Raw genomic sequence first — 21,456 nt, forward strand, 5'->3', positions numbered from 1 at the left:
CAACTCTTAAAATTGCAGTCAACTGTCATTTACATGCGTTTCAAAGGTCTTTTCAGCTTCTGGATTGAGAGACAACAATTTATAATTAATGCCATGAAACACCCACCCCAAGCAATCTAAGATAATTGCTTGAAAATCATACATAATTATCTAAGTACCTGAGTTTAAAGAGTAAAAAGTATTCAACTAACATCACTTACCTACAAGCAGATTTAGCATGATGTAGGCAATGATGACATAAAATGAGCAGAAATACATAAGTGCCCCAGCATAGTTTCCACAGTCTGTTGCCCAGTATGTAAATTCATCCGGAGTACAAAAAGGAGGCTGAACCTTTGGGGCATTGGGGCAGAAGAAGGAGGAGAGGATAAGAGTAGAGAATAGGAATTTCTTTTAGCTGACTATAGTTAATGAATAGATTCCTAAACATATAGAATATAATTAACTTCAAAGTAAGCTTTCAAAAGCCACATACATTGGGTACATCATCTATAGCAAAAATAAAGAAGAATATTTCACTTATGCTATGCTGTTATCTTGTAGAATCCCAAGGTTACTGCCATTTTTAAAAACACAATGAAAATGAACTGATCTTCACTAGATACTCTTTCTGCCTCCGCCACCAGCCCCAAGTGATAAGTAGCCACTGTGATGCAAACTGCAGAAAATCAAATAAAAAGACATTTGCAAGTTTTTCTCTGACTGAAGTAATGGGTTAAGATTTGGGAATATACACTCTACAGGTATACATTGGAGACATTGCAGTTTCAGTTCCAGGCTGCTGCGATAAAGTGAATACTGCAATAAAACAAGTCCCACGCATGTTTTGGTTTCCCAGTGCATATGCAAGTCATGTTTGTACCATACTGTGGCTTATGAAGTGCCCAATGGCATTATGTCCAAAAAGGTACCGACCTTAATAAAAAGTATTTTTATTGCTAAGAAAAGCTAACAATCATCTGAACCTTCAGTGAGTTGTAATCTTCTGCTTGTGGTGGAGGGCCTTGCCTCAATGTTGACAGCTGCTGACTGAGCAGGGTGGTGGCTGCTGACAGTGGGGGTGGCTGTGGCAATTTCTTAAAACAAGACAACATGGAAGTTTATCGTATCAACTGACTCTTCCTTTCATGAAAGATTTTTCTGCAGCATATGTGCTGTTTGCTGGCATTTTACCCACAATAGAACTTCTTTCGAATTTGGAGTCAATCCTCTCAGACCCTGCTGCTGGTTTATCGAGTAATTTTATGTAACATTATAAATCCTTTGTTGTCATTATGACTATGTTCATAGCACCTTCAGCAAGAGTAGATTCCATTTCAAGAAACCACTCTAATCATCCATTAGGAGCAATCTTCATTCCAAGTTTGATCAGGAGACTGTGGCAATTTGGTCACGTCTTCAGGTTCCATTTCTAATTCTAGTTCTCTTGCTATGTCTACCAACCACATGTGCAGTGACTTCCTTCACTGAAGTCTTGAACCCCTCAAAGTCATCCATGATGACTGGAATCAACTTCTTCCAAATTCCTGTTAATGCTGATGATATTTTGACCTCCTTCCATGAATCATGAATGTTCCTAATGGCGTCTAGAATAGTGAATCCTTTCTAAAGGTTTTTCAATGTACTTTGCCCAGATTCATCAGAGGAATCACTATCTATCGCAGCTATTCGCCTTATGAAATCTATTTCTGAAATAATAAGACTTGAAAGTTGAAATGACTCCTTGATCCATGGACAGAATGGATGTTGTGTTAGCAGGCATGAAAACAACATTAATCTCCTTATACATCTCCTGGTACAGCTCTTGGTTGACCAGGTAGATGCATTGTTAATGAGCAGTCCTACTTTGAAAGGAATCTTTTCTTTCCTGAGCAGTAGGTCTCAAGAGTGGGCTTAAATATCCAGAAAACCATGCTGTAAACAGCTGTTCTTTCATCCAGGCTTTGTTGTTTCATTTATAGAGCACAGGCAAGGTAAATTTAGCGTAATTCTTAAGAGACTGTATTAGTCCATTATCACGCTGCTAATAAAGACATACCTGAGACTGGGTAATTTATAAAGAAAAGAGATTTATTGGACTCACAGTTCAGCAGGGATGGGGAGGCCTCAGGAGACTTATAATCATGGCAGAAGGGGAAGCAAACATGTCCTTCTTCACATGGTGGCAGCAAGAAGTACCAAGCAAATGGGGGGGAAGCCCCTTATAAAACCATCAGATCTCATGACAGCTATAGTGAGAACTCACTCAGTATCACAAGAACAGGGTGGAAGAAACAACCCCCCTGATTCAATTATCTCTGCCTGGTCCCTCCCATGACACAGGGAGATTAAGGGAACTACAATTCAAGATGAGATTTGGGTGGGGACACAGTCAAACCATAGCAGGGACCTAGGATTTTTGGAATGGTAAATGAGCATTGGCTTCCACTGAAAGTTACCAGCTGCATTAGTCCCTAACAACAGAGTCAGTCTGTCATTTGAAGCTTTGAAGCCAGGCACTGGCTTCTCCTTTCTAGCTATGAAAGTTCTAGAGGGCATCTTCTTCCAATAGAAGGATGTTGTGTCTACATTGAAAATCCATTGTTTAGTGAAGCCACCTTAATTAATTATTTTAGCTAGATCTTCTAGATAACTTGCCACAGCTTTTACATCAGCAGCACTTACACTTTTATATTATGGAGATGGCTTCTTTCTTTCCTTAAACATCATGGACCAAACTTTGCTAGCATCGAACATTTTTTTCTGCAGCATTCTCACCTCTCTCACCCTTCATAAATCTTAAGAGAGTAAGGGCCTACTTCTGCATTTGGCTTTAGCTTAAGGGCATGTTGTAGCTAGTCTGATCTTCTATTCAGACCGGTAAAACTTTCTCCATATCAGCAATAAGGCTATTCCTTATCAGTCATGTGTTCACTGGAGTAGCATTTTAATTCCCTTCAAGAACTTTTCCTTTGAATTAACAACTTGAGTAACTATTTGGTGCAAGGGACCTAGCTTTTGGGCTAACTTGGCTTTTGACATGCCATTCTCCGTAAGCTTAATCATTTCTAGCTTTTGATTTAAAGTGAGAGATGTGTGAATCTTCTTTTCACTTGAACACTTATAGGCCATTGTAGGGTTATTAATCAGCCTAATTTCAATATTGTTGTGTCTCAGGACATAGGGAGGCCCAAGAAAAGAGAGAAGGATTGGAGAAACAGTTCTTTGGTGCGGCAGTCAGAAGACATATGACATTTATCAATTAAATTCTCCATCTTATTGAGCATGGTTCATGGCACCCCTCAAAACAATTACAAAAGAAACATCAAAAGATCATTGATCACAGATCACCAAAACAGATATAATAATAATGAAAAAGTCTGAAATAGTGAGAATTACCGAAATGTGATAAAGAACCAGAAAGTGAGCAAACACATGCTATTAGAAAAATGGCCCTGATAGATCTCCTCAACACAAGATTGCCATAAACCTTCAATTTGTAGAAATGCAAAGTCTGCAAAAGGCAATAAGTGAAGCATAGTAAAACAAGATGTGCCTGTACATAGCAAATTCACATTCAAATTGTGTAAGGAGTGAGCCCCATTCCTGGAACACTGTTATGGGATGCTACGGAATAGCACAACACTTAAGTCATCAAAAACTCTCTCATTGTTTAGAGGCTCAATAAAACGCCAATGCCTCTGACAGCACTTTCTGGTTTTTCTCAGCCAGAGAAACTAGCTCTTTCTTCTTTAATCCCAGCATTCTGCTTGTATTTTTATTTAAGATTCGTTAAATTTTGCCTTGTGTTCTATTTGATTTGGCAAATTCTCCTTGTTAATTCATGCATGAAGTCCTAGTGCTCCTACTCTGTGCTAGGTTTGTGCCAAGTTTGGGGAGAGACTGGTAAGAAAGACATAGGCCCTGTCCCTTCTTCCTGCTGACAGTTGGATGCTGTGTAATCCAATATGGTGACCACTAGCTCCATGCAGCGATGTAAATTTAAATTTATGTTCATTAAAATGTAATAATATAAAATTAAAACTAAAATTCAGTTCCTCAGTTGTGTTAGTCATATTTTCAGTACCCCATAACCACATATGGCTAGTGGCTCCTGAATTGGACAGTGCAGATTTCCACCACTGCAGAACTTTTATAAGATAGCATTGGTCTGTCCTAGAGTGAGAAAGAGATAAAATAAATGAATGTAAGCCAATAATTCACTACAGCTGTGATACTTATTACAAAGGAGAACTACAGAGCAGCATAAGAACATATAGCTGGCTGTCTTAGCTGAAGGCAAAAGACCTGAAGGAATGGATGTTTAAACTGATACCAGGAGGATGATGCTTGGGGAAGACAGGGTATAGTAAGAAGGAAGTATAAAGTATACTTTATAGTATAAAGGAAGAGTAGCTCAGAGCCCTTGAGGTAAGCTCCCGGAGTATGCCTTGGAGTTGCTGAAGACCTAGCACCTAGCATATAGCTGAGGGGCAGTGAACTATCCACTGAATACATTAAATTAAAGGGCTCCCTGTTTGACTTTGATTACCAAAATATTAAAGATGGGAGGGAAAGAACAACACCCACAGAATGTATATTTGTTGAATGGAACTACAATAGCTCAGGTTGGGTTAATTGAGTATTTTGCCCTAAATATTAACGCATTGGAATGTATAACAATGCAATTTGATGGACTGAAGTGTCAGGATGTATATTTCATACACAAAGTCTTGATGCTAACAAGGATGATCCTGCCAACATTGGGTTGCAAGACTTTCACGCTGATGCTAAGTCTAAGCTTTGTTCGTGGTGAGGGATATTTACCATACAGTCGTGCATGATCTTGTTCCAGTCTTCACCTGTGACAATTCGGAACAGTACGGTAATAGCTTTGCCAGCCGAAGAAAAGTTTGCATGCCTAGTTTAAGAAAAAAAAAATTAACAGAATGTGAATAGAAGGGTTTGTCATGAAATAGCATAGTCTGCCACCACCAAAACAAGTGGAGGTTGTAGCAAATTTGGTTGCTAAGTTACCTTTTCCAAAGGTTATACCCTTTTATTCATTTGTCATTTATACTTGCCTCCAAATACAGCTGTCTGAACACTCAACTCTGGCATGACCACTAATTTACTGCCATTCATCTTGAATGACTAAGTAGGCAGGCTTTGGCAACTAAGTGATTCCTTCTCTCACTTGGAGGATGCTATAAAAGGTGGGGTAGCCATGTAGCTAATTCCTGCAACCAGACATACCGGTATATACTTTGTTGTATCAGGACTTAAAAAAAAAACAATGAGATGCATCCATAAAACTTGGGCAAATCATTGAAAACTGCTTTTCATATATTACAACCATTTGGGGGGCTCTAACTTCCCATATTTTCCTGAGAAAGAAACCCAAAGTTATCTTAAAATTGTTCCAACTAAAAATAGTATATCATTTTTGGCAATATGTAGACAGAAAAAGTGCTGGAATTGGGAGTGATGATTACTGAATGTTGGTGGAATTATGGATTCTTTTTGTTTTCTTTTATTTCTAAATTTTCTAAGGTTTTGAAATTAGACCTTTTCAGTTGAATAACCTTTTTCAACTGGAAAAATATCATTTAAAACTTGGCTATTTTATTTTAATTTCCAACAGATTACTTCCATTTCCCCTCTCCCAGACTTTAGTAGACAAAAAACATTTGTTTATTTAAAATTTTATTACTAAAAGGTTTGCCTGATAAATGAATAGAAAGATAAATATACACCAACCTGTTAATGTTCTCCCCATATTTCACAGTACCAAACAAAACAACTCCAGCAAAAGCGTAACACAGCAGCAAGAGGAACATGCCTACTATGATAAAGAAGCTCTTGTACATGCTGACGACCACTGTCAAGAGGAGCATCTTTAGCGTTACCTGTGGACCAGGGGTGGGAAGGAGAGAGAGAGAGAGAGAGAGAGAGAGACAGAGACAGAGAGATGGAGAGAGAGAGAGAGACAGAGAGAGAGAGAGAGAGAGAGAGAAGGGGGAGGGGGGAGAGAGAGAGGGGGAGAGAGAGAGAGAGAGAGAGAGAGAAGGAGGGAGGGAGGGAGAGAGAGAGAGGGAAGGCGGGAGAGAGTGGGAAGGGGAGAGAGAGAGTGGGAAGGAGAGAGAGAGAGACGGAGAGAGAGAGAGAGAGAGACGGAGAGAGAGAGAGAGAGAGAGAGGGGAAGGGGGGGAGAGAGAGAGAGAGAGAGAGAATATTCAATCCATTAAGCTATGGAAGACCTGGGTAGCAACTAATTTTTAAGCAGATTGGCTCAAAAGTGATTCTTAGGTATATCATTTGAAAGTTGCTTTCTATAAGGTATTAAATCTAAATATTCTTCAAAACCCACCAGGCATTGGGTGAATGTTATTCTTACTTCAAACATTTCAGCCTCTTCACACAAATTAATAAGAGTAACACTAAGCATTTTCATCTTCCATTTTCTCTTCTCCTGCTCCTCAATTCTCTATGATGAGGGCTACACATTTTTTACTGATAGCAAGTAAACTCAGGTTTCTTCCACAAATAGACTTTCACAGAAACAAACCTAAGCAATGGTATAATACTAAATAACTATAAAATATTAAATATATTGGTTATGTATACATATGGAATGTATATATGAAATAATGTTTATAATAAAAAAGGAAACAGCATTGTAAAAAATGAAAAATATATGTGGAGTATAACCATAAACATTAACAAATAATATTAAAAAATCTGGAATCCCATCCTAGCTAACATGGTGAAACCCTGTCTCTACTAAAAATACAAAAATTAGCTGGGTGTGGTGGTGCATGCCTGTAATCCCAGCTACTTGGGAGGCTGAGGCAGGAGAATCACTTGAACCTGGGAGGTGGAGAAAACAGTGAGCCAAGATCCCGCCACTGCACTCCAGCCTGGTGACAGAGCAAGACACTCTGTCTCAAAAAAAAAAAAAAAAAAAATCTGGAATCATGGAAACATACAAATCCATTAAAGATTATTTTTCTTTGAAGTAAAGTTACGTAACTTTATTGAAAATAAAAATAAGAATGCATTAAGAATATTGGTTTTTTTCATGACTGATATGTTATCTTTAAATTAATAAATTTAAATAATTTAATTATTGAATATAAAGAATAGGCAACATAAATGGCAGGAAACACATCGAATGATAACTAATTCATTTAATAATTAATTTTTATTAATGATTCATTTAATATTTAATATTTGTTAATCTTGACTTATGATGTCTAGTAATTTGTGACTACATCCCTAAATACCTGGAGGTAAGGCTGTAATCAATTAATCACCATTCTTTCATTAACACATATATAACCTTGAATAAGATTCTTCACAAGGTACTTACATGTTTTCCACAGATGGAGAAAAACCTAAATACAATCACACAAGCGCCCATCATGTAGGTATATGCATTCTGAAATTTAAACAGAAGACAGCCTCTCATAATTTGCACAAAAGATCTTGTTACAGTTCCATTTCTTAAGTATTCCATGAAGTATACTGAATAATTAGCTGAATATGTATAAATTCTTGTAAGAAAGTTATCTAAAAAAGGTGCTGAAAAGGTCACTACAAAAACTCATGAATAAATATTAGATTTAAAATTCAATCTCAAATGAAACTTCGGGTTCTGTTTTACTCAGTTAAATTCTGTATTTTGAAATTTATTTTACATAAAATGGTGACCAGCTCTTTTGTATATATGGTGCGAAAAACATAGGATAATGGTGCAACATAGGAAGGTCAAATAACATAGGAGATAAAGGAATCCTGGCAAAAAGAAAGGGCTGATGGTGGAAAAGATTGCCAGAAGTCAGATTCTAGACACCACTGAAGAGCAAATACACACTCATTCCTCTAAGCTGATTTCAGAGAGGTCCTCCCTGCTCAGGAACACATCCAGCTCTTTCTTCAAGGGTGTGATTACCAGGAAGAGATGACTGCACTTTATGAATAAGAAAGCTTCATTTGAGAAACAAAGATCCCACCAGCTATAACTGCAATAACAACCTTAACATTCAGCCAATGCCAGAGTGTGATTACTCTCAAGGAGGCTTGCCTAGCCAAATGATGACAGTCACAGATGGGCCCCGGGAAGGGGCAAGATCCTTGGTGAGGTCCAAGCACATGAATGTGTGCACATAGCATCTTTGGATAGGGAACTTTCCTTCCACTGCAAAATATGGTGGAGAATGAGCATCCTTCCAAGGCCAAAGAGGTTCTTGGAGAAGAACAAAAGCAGTTAGGCAGAAAAGGCAAATTGGTCTTTTGGGTTTAAGATTTCCTCTCTGAGGTCATCTGGGATTAGGGAGTCTACTTGACTTGTGCTTGGACTGAGTAGCTTTAGGTTGCATTTTGATATGGTTTGGCTGTGTTCCCACCCAAATCTCATCTTGGATTGTAGTTCCCATAATCCCCACGTATCATGGGAGGGACCAGGTGGAGATAATTGAATAATCGGGGTGGTTTCCCTCATCCTATTCTTGTGATGATTAAGTCTCACGAGGTCTGATAGTTTTATAAGGGGCTTCCCCTTTCACTGGTCACTCATACCTCTTCCTGCCACCATGTGGAGAAGGATGTGTTTGCTTCCCCTTCCACCATGATCATAAGTTTTCTGAGGCCTTCCCAGCCATGCAGAACTGTGAGTTAATTAAACATCTTTCCTTTATAAATTACCCGGTTTTGGGTATTTTTCCATATCAGCATGAAAAAGGACTAATACAGTAAATTCCTACTTGGCGGGGGGGCTACTATAAGGATACCTGAAAATGTGGAAGCGACCTTGGAACTGGGTAACAGGCAGAGGTTGGAACAGTTTGGAGGACTCGGAAGAAGACAGGAAGATATGGGAAAGTTTGGAACTTCCTAGAGACTTGTTGGATGGCTTTGACCAAAATACTGATAGTGATATGGACAATGAAGTCCAGGCTGAGGTGCTCTCAGGTGGAGATAAGAAACTTATTCGGAACTGGAGCAAAGGTGACTCTTGTTATGCTTTAGCAAAGAAACTGGCGGCATTTTGCCCCTGCCCTAGAGATCTGTGGAACCTTGAATTTGAGAGAGATGATTTAGGGTATCTGGTAGAATAAATTTCTAAGTGACATAGTATTCAAGAGGAAGCAGAGTATAAAAATTTGGAAAATGTACAGTGTGATGATTTTATAGAAAAGAAAACCTCATTTACTAGGGAGAAATTGAAACCAGTTGCAGAAATTTACATAAGTAACGAGGGGCTGAATGCTAATCACCAAGACAATGGGGAAAATGTCCCCAGGGCATGCCAGAGATCTTCATGGCAGCCCCTTCTATCACAGGCCTGGAGGCCTAGGAGGGAAGAATGGTTTTGTGGGCAGGCTCCCCCTGCTCTATGCAGCTTTGGGACATGGTGCCCTGCCTTCCAGCAGCTTCTGCTCCAGCCATGGCTAAAAGACACCAATGTACAGCTCAGGCCAATGCTTCAAAGAGTGCAAGCCCCAAGACTTGGTGGCTTACACATGGTGTTGGGCCTGTGGGTGAACAGAAGTCAAGAACTGAGGTTGGGGAACCTCTGCCTAGATTTCACAGGATGTATAGAAACAACTGGATGTCAAGGCAGAAGTTTGCTGCAGGGCCAGAGTCCTCATGGAGAACCTCTGCTGGGGCAGTGCAGAAGGAAAATGTGTGGTTGGAGTCCACACACAGAGTCCCTACTGGGGCACTGCCTAGTGGAGCTGTGAGAAGAGGGCCACCATCCTCCAGACTCCAGAATGGTAGATCTACGGATAGCTTGCACTGTGTGCCTGGAAAAGCCACAGACACTCAACACCACTCCAGGAGGGGGGCTGTCCCCTGCAAAGCCACAATGGTGGAGCTGCCCAAGGCCATGGGAGCCCACCTCTTGCATCAGGGTGCCCTGGATATAAGACATAGAGTCAAAGGAGATTATTTTGGAACTTTAATGTTTAATGACTGCCCTATTGGATTTTGGACTTGCATGGTGCCTATACCCCTTTGTTTTGGCCAATTTCTCCCATTTGGAATGGGTATATTTACCCAATGCCTGTACCCCCATTGTATCTAGGAAGTAACTAACTTGCTTTTGATTTTACAGGCTCATAGGCAGAAGAAACTCTCCTTTTCTCAGATAAGACTTTGGGCTTGGACTTTTGAGTTAATGCTGGAATGACTTAAGACTTTGGGGGACTATTGGGAGGGTATGATTTTAAATTGAATTATGAAGACATGAGATTTGGGAGGGGTCCAGACAGAATGATATGGTTTAGCTGTGTCCCCACCCAAATCTCATCTTGAATTGTAGTTCCCATAATCTCCATGTTGTGGGAGGGACCAGGTGGAGATAATTGAATCATGGGGGAGTTTCCCCCATCCTGTTCTCAGGATATTGAGTTAGTTCTGACAAGATCTGATGGTTTTATGAAGGGACATCCCCCTTTGCTGGGCACTCATTCTTCTCTCTCTTGTTCCCTTGTGAAGAAGGATGTGTTTGCTTCCCTTTCCACCATGATTGTAAGTTTTCTGAGGCTTTTCCAGCCATGTGGAACTGTGAGTCGATTAAACATCTTTCCTTTATAAATTACCCAGTTTTGGGTATTTCTTCATAACAGTGTGAGAAGGGACTAATACACATTTTATCTGGAGAAAGGAAAAACATGGGCTTTGCTGCCTCTTCTTTCCACGTTCACTAAAGATCTACTGCAGATGCCTTCCCTCTTTATGTTTTCGAAGTAAAGACAACCAATAGTTTTTAGGATGAGAACCTGAATTCTTCACCTGGACTGCAAGGTCCTAAGAGGTCTGACACCTTCTTACTCATCCAAATCTTGTACTATGCTAGTACTATGTATCTATCCTTCTTCCAGCTCTATCATCTTTCCATCACAGGGACAGCTACCTGAAATGCCCTCCCCTTATCCTACAGATGGAGCCATCACTCCCTTGGGGATGTCTTCCAAGACCTCTCTGATGAAGCCATCTCCCACTATTATCTAAGTTGTCACAGGAACACAGGCTTTCCTTCATCTCCCTCATCATAGTCATTATACTCATAGATTTGTGAGCAATTGATGACTATCTGTTACTTTTCCAGGATCTAAGGTTCACAAGAGCAGCAAATGTATTTGTTTTGCTTATAACATTCTTCTCAATTACTAGTACTGTGTCTTGTACTAGGAATTGAGAACCATCTATTGCTGAGAAAATAGTTCAGGGTGACTGAGAGCTCACCTAGGCTTCATAGAGCTCCTGATGCTGAAGGCAACCACTGGTTTAAGAAGGATGCTCACTATGTTCATGAGCACAGCATCTCATATTAAGGCAAGCCCTTTAGGATGTGTAAATAAGTCTTTCCCAGCATGTCTCTAACATGAAGGGGATGGGAGAATGGATAGAAGGAAACAGGGAAAAACTAATAATATTCCTTGGGATGAGATCAAAGATGACTAACAAAAAGAAGGTAATTATAATAATGCCTACAAACTTGTATAATCTTTCTAGTTCAAGAAAGCCTCAAATATATTATCTCACTTGATCTTCATAATGCCAGAGGAAATAGGTGGATTATGAAGTTATATTGCCCGTTCAGAGCAGGAAACAAAGGATCATCGAAGGCAAATAAATTAGTCAAGGCTGGAAAATGGTGGAGCCTAGACTAGGACCCATATCTTCCAGAGCTGTGCTGTCCAACATGGTAACTACCAGCCACGTGGAACCACATATGGGTTATTGAGCACTTGAAATGTGGCAATTTAAATGAAGATATGCTGTAAATGTAAAATACCTACTCAGCCAAAGACTTCACACACAGATACAAGGATGCAACTTACCTCAATAATTTTATATTGCTTACACATGAAAATAATACTATTTTGGATATAGTTTAGAAAATGTAATCATTAAATTGTTAATAATTATAATTACATAAATAATTATAATTAATAAATAATTGTCTGCTCCTTTTTTATTGTGGCTTCTAGAAAATTATCTAGTGATATCTGTGGCCATATTTTTACTGGACAATATGGCCCTAGATTACAGCTCAGTACACCCATAGCTGCAGATTTTGAGTGGGATCTCGGGCTGAATGGATGGTGAAGGCACTTTAGGTAAAATAGTGAGAACACAGGTATAGAGATGGAGAATCATATGCTTTAGAGAAGTGGAGGCTAAATGTCTTATAGAAAATGAAACAGTGGAAGTACTTGAGAATTACACCGTGAAATACTGACTATAGCGAAGTGGAATGAATGCTGTATTTCAGCTGAGAAAGCAGGAAAACAGGATTGTAGTCTTCTGATACTAGCTTGTTGTGTGAATTCGGACAGTTCTCAATCTCTGTTGCAGTCTTCCTCTTTCTTTCTTCCTTGTTTTCCCCTTTGGTAAAATGAGGAGTTAAATCAGAAGATCTTGAAGGTCCTTCTCTTTCTAGCTTGCACCATCTAGGGCTTTGAGGGGCCAGGTTTTGCCTGTGTGAAGAGTGCGGGGGTGTGTACATGTAGACACAAGCATGTCTGAGAGTCCATCACAGTCAAAGCTGGGCTTTAGGGAGGTCCATCTAACACCTCAGAGCAGGTTGATGTGGAGTAAAATGAGACTGGAAACAGGACTGAGCAGAACTGAACCAAACTGAAATAATCAGCTGAAATCAACTTGACTTCTACGCTTACCAGGAGGGCAAAGTGAAGCACCACCCATACAACGCCAAGTGACGTCACCAGGAGATCGTATCGGTTTCTTCTGCTTTGCCAGAAGCCAGCAGGTGACATTGCTATGATCTTCATGGTAACCTGGAGAAAAAGCAAAGAAGAAAATAAACAGAGGGAGGGTTTAGCACATATTTAAATGTATTAACTTGAGATGCATTATGTGTATGTATTTTTTTTTTTCAAATGAAGAAAATTCTAAATTATTTGATGTGGACACAATATCTTTTTCATTGAAAATGAGACAAATACTTTAATGCCTTTTGAGGTTTCCTTTTAGTCCATGTGCCTACACTATCTGTCTGTCTGTCTGTCTATTGATTTATTTTTTATTATTTTTTGAGACTGAGTCTCACTCTGTCACCTAGGCTGGAGTGCAGTGGCGCGATCTTGGCTCACTGCAGCCTCTGCCTCCCAGGTTCAAGCGATTCTCCTACCTCAGCCTCCCGAGTAGCTGGGGTTATAGGCACGTGCAACCACTCCTGGCTAATTTTTGTATTTTTAGTAGAGATGGGATTTTATCTCATTGGCCAGGCTGGTCTCAAACTCCTGGCCTCAGGTGATCCACCCACCTCAGCCTCCCAAAGTTCTGGGATTCCAGGAGTGAGCCAGCATGCTCAGTTATACTATCTATTTAAAGAATAACAGTAAACAATGTAGTAACTAAAAAGAAGAGTTTATTACCAAGATATATGATTTTATTTTTGAAGCTAAGTAGCTTACAAATCTGTTCTTTACACTCTCCTCTGTTTTATGACTAGTTCTGATCATGGGACATTTTTCTTCCATAAGCAAAAGGCCATAGATTTTGGGAAACATCAACCAGTATAGGGCAAAATGAGAATCTGCTTGTATTTTCAAGAAGATTGTCCTGGAAAGCGATATTATATGAATCACATGTTAAAATAACCTTGTCTGGGCCAACTTGCTTTGCCACTCTATTGCAATTTGAGTCAATGAATTATAGTGGCTTGCACCATTCCCTCTAAATATTAGAACTCGCATAACTAGACAGGCCAATGTTCAGACACAACAATCGACAGCAGTATTTCTGTAGTTAGAAAAATCTGGTGGATAAAGTGATGTCTTTGTTCGAGTTAAGCAGAACCACTTAAGAAGAAAATATCCTAAGGGCAAAGCTTCAAAGGCAATGGAACACAGAGAGGAGAGTAAGTGGCATCAAAGAGGGATGCTGATTTACTTTAAAACTGTGCACAGATTCCCCTAGAGCTAGCTGACTCATTACAGTACCTCCAGAACAAAGATGAAGGTGAAAACAACTGACATTGTTGCCAAAGGTACGGTCACCGGGTCCTCGACGTCCCACTGCAACAGAAACAGCACACGAGTCATTGCCCACATCCATCGGACACATACAGGCTTGCCCCTCTTCTGCCCACTTTGCCATGACAGTGAATCTTAATTTTTATACCCAAGAACATAACTGTGAATGCATATAGCAGCTTGTGATACTCTCGGATGTAGCAGTGAATACACAATTCATTCCCAGAGCCTTAGGGTGAAACTAAGTACCTTGACAGAGAGCAACACCGACTGGGCCAGGACGAGTAATGCAATTGTCCTCTTAAAAAATGGATGCTGGGTTATGTCATACATTTTAGCTCTAAAACCATCATTATCTAGAAAAGAAAGGTTTGGGCAAGGGCATGTTAGACACAGGTCACATTTACTTTCTTGCCATTTATTTTCTTAAATGCTTATCTTAAAACCCATTACATTTTCCTCCCCAAACAGTTCCATCTATTGTGAGGTGTTTTTGCAGCAATGGCTGGCTCTGAATATTTAAAATGACAGTGCATGACGCTGTCTATATTGGAAAGAGAAGTGCATCATTCAATTTCTGTCAGTTTAATACATTTCACTCATATTTTTAAAAGGCAAGCGCAAATATATTTTATTTAAAAAATTCATTTTTTCATTAAGGCTTAGTCTGAGAGCACTGAAGCACAGCTTTTGGGTGGTTGCTTTTAATAGCCTTATGGAGATATCTGTGGTTTGGAGCCTGTTTCCGTATTAACTTATGCACAGCCTCCCAGCGGCCTCACGATTATTATTTTAATTTAAATCTGAGACTCCTGGGGAATCGTGCACACTAGTGCCCAACATGAATAAAATCAGAGCATCTTGGGTACCCGGGCGAGGCGGGAGATGAAGAGGCTGTGCGATCTTCAGTCGGCTCTTCAGGTCTTCCCATCTTCTCTGATCGACGGTCAGCAAAGCCGTCCCCTTAACAGACAAAGGAAAGCAGGAAACGGCCTTTTGTCACGTGCTTGCACCAAGAACATGGCAGATGGCAGATGGGGTGCGGAGACAAACAGGACTGATGTGGGGGCTTGCGCTGACCATGTTCTTCCAACCGTGGTGGTTAGAAAACATGGTCAGGATGCTCAAAGTTGGTCTTGGGAAGAATTCTCAAAATGATGACCAGGTGTTTCAGAGAGACTTCAGCAGCCTTCAACTTGTATCTTTGGAGATGTGTAATATTCAGGTTTGGGAAAATATAAAGAGGAGTTTCTACATAATTACATTTTCAAAAAAGGATACTCACTCATAGTAGTTAGTTTCCTTTCATTTCATAGCAGCAAAATTATAGCTTCTCAATGCTATGGCTTCTAGTTAAGGGTATTTTGTCTTTCTTTAAAAAATGTCTAATATGTGCAATTGCAAAACTGTTTCTGAGAGATACTAAGTCACAGAGTTTGCATTTCAAGAAATTAGTGCTGTGATAACTGCCTAAATGGAATTCCATATTCTATATAATGGAGTACTTGATTAAAATGCACATGATAAAATTATATTGTATTGCACCGCGGTGCATCATATTTTATCATAAAGGCAGAAGTGTAATTTTAAAAACTAGACAAAAACCCCACTCTCCCTTTTCTTACCCAGAGCTAACCACTACTCTTCAGGTGTGCATCCTCCTTACTATGTTTTCAGACTTTCGTGCTTATGTATGTATCAATACATAAGAATTTGTTTTGAATTTTTAAATATTTATAGAAATGGTGTACAATATGTGATTATTTATGCTGTTTCTTTATATCTTCATTGAGCAGTATACTTTCCATACAACTAGATTACTAGATCTAACTTGTTCAACTGCTCACAAACACTGTCCACTGTACAAATATCATAATTTATTCATTTTACATTTATGGACTATAACCAGTGCTGCAATAAGCATCCATGTACTGTCTCACAGTAAATATCTATGAGGGTTTCTCAATTGTAAATCTCTAGGAGAAGAATTGATGGGATCTAGGAATTTAAACATCTTTACATTTACCAGATGTTGCCAACTTGCTTTCCAAAGAGCAATAACCAAAACAAATCTCCTACCAGCAATATACAAGTGTTACTATATCCTAATATTCTTGCAATACTCGATATTACTAGACATTGTAATCTGACCACTTTGATAGGTGTGAAATGTATCTAATGTTGTTTTAATATTAATGAGATGAAACATTTGTATGTGTGTAAATGGTGATGCTTGTATCTTCCTATGTGAATTGCCTATTCATATCCTTTGCTCATTTTTGTATTTTGATATTTACTTTTTGTTTGTAGAGATTCTTTATAAATGCTTGATACTAATCTTTTGTCAATTATGTAAGTTGTAAATATTTTCTCTTAGTTTTGGCTTGTATTTTTATTTTGCTTAGAGTGTCTTTTTTCATTCAGAAAATTTTAATTTAAATATAATCGAGTTTATAACTTTTTTCCTTTGTAGATTTTACTTGGTGGCTAATGTGATGAAATCCATAACAACTCCAGGGTAAAAAACAAATGCTTACTAGGGGTGGGGAGGGGAACTAGAATAGGGATAGTCAAATGTTGATTAACAGATACGAAAATACAGTTAGATTGCAGGAATAAGGTTTAGTGTTCCATGGTAATATAGTATGAATCTAATTGATAACAGTTAATTGTATATTTTTAAATACCTAGAAGAGAGGATTTTGAATGTTTCCAACACAAAACAGGGATAAATGTTTGAGGTGATGGATATGCTAATTATCCTGATTTGATCATTACACATTATAATACATGAATTGAAATATCACACCGTACCCCATAAATACGTACAATAACTATGTGTTGATTAAATACGTACAATAACTATGTGTTGATTAAAAATAACAATAAAAGCAAAAACATTATTTTATATAGTCTTATATAGTAGAGAAATCAGACATTGTCTTATATAGTAGAGAAATCAGAAAAAATCTATATTACTAGTATAGACTTGGAACTTTTTAAAGAGGTTTCCATTTTCAAAAGAAGACATCTTTTTGTATGATTCTGAATTGTACCCTAAAGATTCCCTCATTTTCTATCTCTGTTGTCTCCATATTTGGAAATTGACCTATGTGCCTTTGGGTAAGACTATTAAGATGTGTGCTCCATGAGGGCAGATAACTTTTCTGTGTTTAGTGTTTCAGTTAGTTTGCTAGGTCCTCAGTGTCAAGAGCAGCATCTGGCACCTAGTAGATGCTGAAATACATCTGTTGAAGGATTGAATAGTATATAAATGCTGTTAGATGGCAGCTCATGAGATGCTTTCTAAAAAAAAAACAAAAAAACAAAAAAACAAAAAAACCCAAAAAACTTGCAGAGAAATAAACTTTTCTAAAAGCCTCACATAATTTAGCAGTTGATACCTCCAATTAACAAATCAAGTTTGTAAAGCTTGGTAATATAATTTCTTGTCAATTACTCCTTTAAGTGCCCATTTGAGCTGATAGAACATACGCCCCAGATCCCCAAACAGGCCAAGCTGGTCTTTCCTACCTGCAGAACATAAATACAGTGCTGGATGGAGACCTCCCTGGTTATTCTGCTTACCTCAGCCACTTCTCTAAGCTCAAGTGTTGCAATTAATTATACATTTATTTCCAGTTCCTGAACATTTTATGTTGTTCTATGTATGTTGCTGAATTGTGAGCTGTGATACGTTCTAATCTTCCTGAAATCAGGTGCCTGCTCAGAGGGCTTCTTAACGGTGTTCTGGGCAAGCAGTGCCTAAACTCTCCTGTTAATTGACTGATTAGCTTCTGCTTATGTTCTAGAATTCTCAGTGTCTGCTGCATTATGTGGCTGAAACACATCTAAAAAGACCCTTCTTCCTCTTTCTGCTTGGTATTAAACTAAACACTGTAGGGCTCAAAGCATCTCATTAATGAATGGGATAGGAGTAAAATAAGGGGCTGGGTGACACGATCACTACCGTTCTTTCTGTCTCTAACATCCCGTGTTTCTGAGGGTCCAAGTAGAGTCGGGGCCCAAAAGAGGAATTTTTAAATCTCACCCTTTGAAAGCCCGAATGAAATGACATGCTCATTAGCCACACATCAAAGGTGTCAATTGACTGGGTAACTGGTACCACACACGTTGAGCCTGAGGACAGTGAATGACAGATACAGTCCCATGTGTAGCAACACAAACTGAAGAGCTCTGATGTGAACGCATGGGAATCAGTCCTAGCCGTGAGTAACACCGAACAGCACGGTGCTTTATAGGCAGATCTAGCGTCAACTTAATGCCGAGTGAAGGTTGACTTTATGATACTCATGCCTTCGAAGAATCACAGAGCCTGCAGTAAGTAATAGGCACCAATTCTGAATTCTGGCCCTGTTTATCACACCTTTTAAGCCTCAGACTAGTCATTGCTTTTTCTGCAACCGTGCATTTGAGAGTTGTGAGAATTGACTGAAAATGTAAAATCTTAGTACACAGTGTGTACTCAAAAACTGCATGCATTTCTCTTACTATGATTCCAAAGACTGCCTCTCAAACAATAGAGGGCACAGCACAAGTGCCTAGATGAGCAAGTACCTCTCCAAGGAGTGCTAATAGAATGTTCTTCCCCAAACTCACGCTTTGATAGGAAACTACATTGTTGTTTTCCCATTGGTGAGTCTTTGTTCTAATCATTAGAGCTGTTACAAACTCAACAGGCTTCCCGAGTTCACAAAGTATGTCAAGTTCATATGAAATTAGAAAATCTTTTTTTTTTTCTTTCTTTTTTTTTTTTTTGAGATGGAGTCTCGCTCTGTCGCCCAGGCTGGAGTGCAGTGACCGGATCTCAGCTCACTGCAACCTCCGCCTCTTAGGTTCAAGCAATTCTCATGCCTCAGCCAACCCAGTAGCTAGGATTACAGGCATGCATCACCACGCCTGGCTAATTTTTGTATTTCTAGTAGAGATAGGGTTTCACCATGTTGGCCAGGCTGGTCTTGAACTCCTGACCTCAAGTGATCCACCTGCCTTGGCCTCCCAAAGTGCTGGGATTACAGGCATGAGCCACCATGCCCTGCCACAAAATCTTTTTTCTGTGAATTAGGATTTTAAAATTTCTACCAGACTCCCCTCATCCCCATCAAAATTCTGAGTTTACCTACTGAGTTACACAGAAGCATACAATTTACATTTAGTGAAAGTAATATTACCTGTAATTAGTGAATCACTTTCATCTATTGTATTTTAATAACTTGCTGCACATCTTTTCACTATGAACAATAGGAGATGCGCCTCTCAGTTGTCGGTGAATTAATGACACTGTTACCAAAAGGGTAAATTTAGCAAGAGAACTATACTCTTACATGATGGTCTGAAAAGCAGCAATAAGGTAGCTTGTAAAACAGTTATAGAGATTATTTACACCAGTCACATTACAGTTTAACACAGCTTCATGCCGCGTGTGAAAAGCAAAATATAGCTCAAAGTGAGAGGCCAGAAAAGGCTAAACCCTGTGATATCCAAACCAAAAATTCTTACCTTGTTTTCATTGAAATTAGCAATAACTACTCCAACAAAAAGGGTCAGTCCAATCATGCAACCCAGGAATACAAAAACATGAATATAGATTCCATGGATCTGCATAAAGGAAAATACGGTTATTCATCAAGACAAATGAAAGCTGCTCTTAAAGCGTTCAAAGGATTCGATGTGCTTGCTTACCGGCCCCACACGATGAATAATAACATCCCTCACTTCCACCCAGCCTTTCAAGGAGAGAACTTCAAACAATGCCAGCATAGCATTTCCCACATTGTCGAAATTAAAGTTCCGAGGATTTGCCCTGCAATTCCAACACAGGAATGTTCTGTGAAATTCCAATAAGAAGCGCCCGAGGCAAATATCTGTGGCCCTTTCCAGTCATGGGTGTGCGATATGTGTGGGATATGCACACACACACACATATACACACACACACACCTGTGTGTATATGTATACACACACACTTTTATACTATGTGGCATTCAGTTGCTAAATCATAACAATGCATTGATGTGTTATAATCGTGTTCATTAGGTAATGATGGGGTGATCTCAATGTAAAACAGCTCTAGTTCTAGCTTCAGAGGTTCTGCAACATTTCTACCTTGTTGTGATTACCCTGAGGACTGGACAGAAGATTTTATCGATTTACACAAAGAAGCACTGGATTTTGGATGTGGATTTTGAAACAGTTTTGTAACTGAAAACCTTTCTAAAGGCATAAATTACAATTGCCTGTGTTAGTATAGAAAGCGTAGAGTAGAATTTAGTCACTTTATTTCACTTTGTGTCGTCATTGTGAACACAGGGCCATAAAGTAGTGATGCATTTAGAGGTCACTGAGACAGCAAGAGGTGTTTGCTTGTAGTCTGTATTTTTCCAAATTACTGTCTTCCAGTTGGATTGTTTTTCTTATTAACTCTGAGTCTTCTCAGTGGACTCTTAGTCTGGTCCTCTTTACGTGTGGTATGCTTTCTACCTCCACCGCTGATTCCTGATTCCTGAACTCATTGGCTTATTATTCATTTTCTTTTTTCTTACAGATTCGGGCGGTACACATGCAGGCTTGTTACATGGGTGTATTGCATAATGCTGGGATTTGGGCTTCTAATGAACCCGTTACTCAGATAGTACACACAGAATCCAACAAGTAATTTTTCCAACCTATGTCCTCCTTGCTTCCTCCTCCCGTTTGAAGTCCCCACTATCTGGCATTTCCATCTTTATGTTGATGTGTACCCACTGTTAAGCTCCCATTTCTGTGGGGGCCAGGGATGTCTCATTTCTTCTTCTTTCAACATGGTTATACTTTTCTCTTCTCACTTATAAAAGCGATCCTTTTTACTAGAGTGCACCTTCTTTAATTGTTATGGTTTTAGCTAACATTTTTGTTATTAATAGAAGAAGGTTTCAGTGTTTTTTTTCCCCCTCTTCTTATTAGAGACTAATTTAAAATAATTAAGATATTCACAACCAAACACTGGAAAATCATGGACTATATTTCCTGAATTTAATGAAGAACTGAGCTCTGGACCATTGACTAGAGTAGGCCCCGTGGAGACTATTTAAATTATATTTTGATCATTTTTTCCCCCTGCTAGCTCATTTCTCAAAATTTAACCCTCATGACAGGCAACGCTCGGGGGAAAATCTGGTTCTGCACTTTTCTACCATCTTTCATGCTTTTTAAACTATAGAGACAATCACAAGATGTGCCTTTATAAGTTTTTTGAATATTAAATAGATGAGGATATAAGAAGAAAACATTAAACTGAAACTGATTTGCTCTTAAGGGCCTAGGGCTGATTAGTGGAGATGATCTTTATATAGTGCAAAAGCCCCACTCAGAAATTCATATTTTGGAATTCTGCTTTGTATTTTTTATGTATGAAAGTACAAATATATTCTTTTGGATGCTTCCAACAATCTTTCCTTTGGGATGT

At 39.0% G+C, this 21,456-nt stretch overlaps 1 protein-coding gene across 8 annotated transcripts in view; it reads right to left on the bottom strand.

Annotated features, from left to right (window-relative positions):
• NALCN (sodium leak channel, non-selective) overlaps window positions 1–21,456 on the bottom strand; it is a 351,429-nt gene that overhangs the window by 14,629 nt on the left and 315,344 nt on the right. For all 8 annotated transcript variants that reach the window (XM_007960806.3, XM_038007863.2, XM_038007864.2 and 5 more), the window contains 10 exons: window positions 19,695–19,815; window positions 19,512–19,610; window positions 14,861–14,954; window positions 14,241–14,347; window positions 13,959–14,033; window positions 12,672–12,791; window positions 7,352–7,420; window positions 5,740–5,888; window positions 4,807–4,900; window positions 201–333 (listed from right to left, as the gene is read on the bottom strand). In XM_007960806.3, coding sequence (XP_007958997.2) covers window positions 201–333; window positions 4,807–4,900; window positions 5,740–5,888; window positions 7,352–7,420; window positions 12,672–12,791; window positions 13,959–14,033; window positions 14,241–14,347; window positions 14,861–14,954; window positions 19,512–19,610; window positions 19,695–19,815 — 1,061 coding nt within the window. The remainder of the gene's footprint in view (window positions 1–200; window positions 334–4,806; window positions 4,901–5,739; window positions 5,889–7,351; window positions 7,421–12,671; window positions 12,792–13,958; window positions 14,034–14,240; window positions 14,348–14,860; window positions 14,955–19,511; window positions 19,611–19,694; window positions 19,816–21,456) is intronic.

The sequence above is a fragment of the Chlorocebus sabaeus genome, chromosome 3 (assembly GCF_047675955.1).
Source record: "Chlorocebus sabaeus isolate Y175 chromosome 3, mChlSab1.0.hap1, whole genome shotgun sequence".
Classification (NCBI taxonomy): Eukaryota; Metazoa; Chordata; class Mammalia; order Primates; family Cercopithecidae; genus Chlorocebus; species Chlorocebus sabaeus.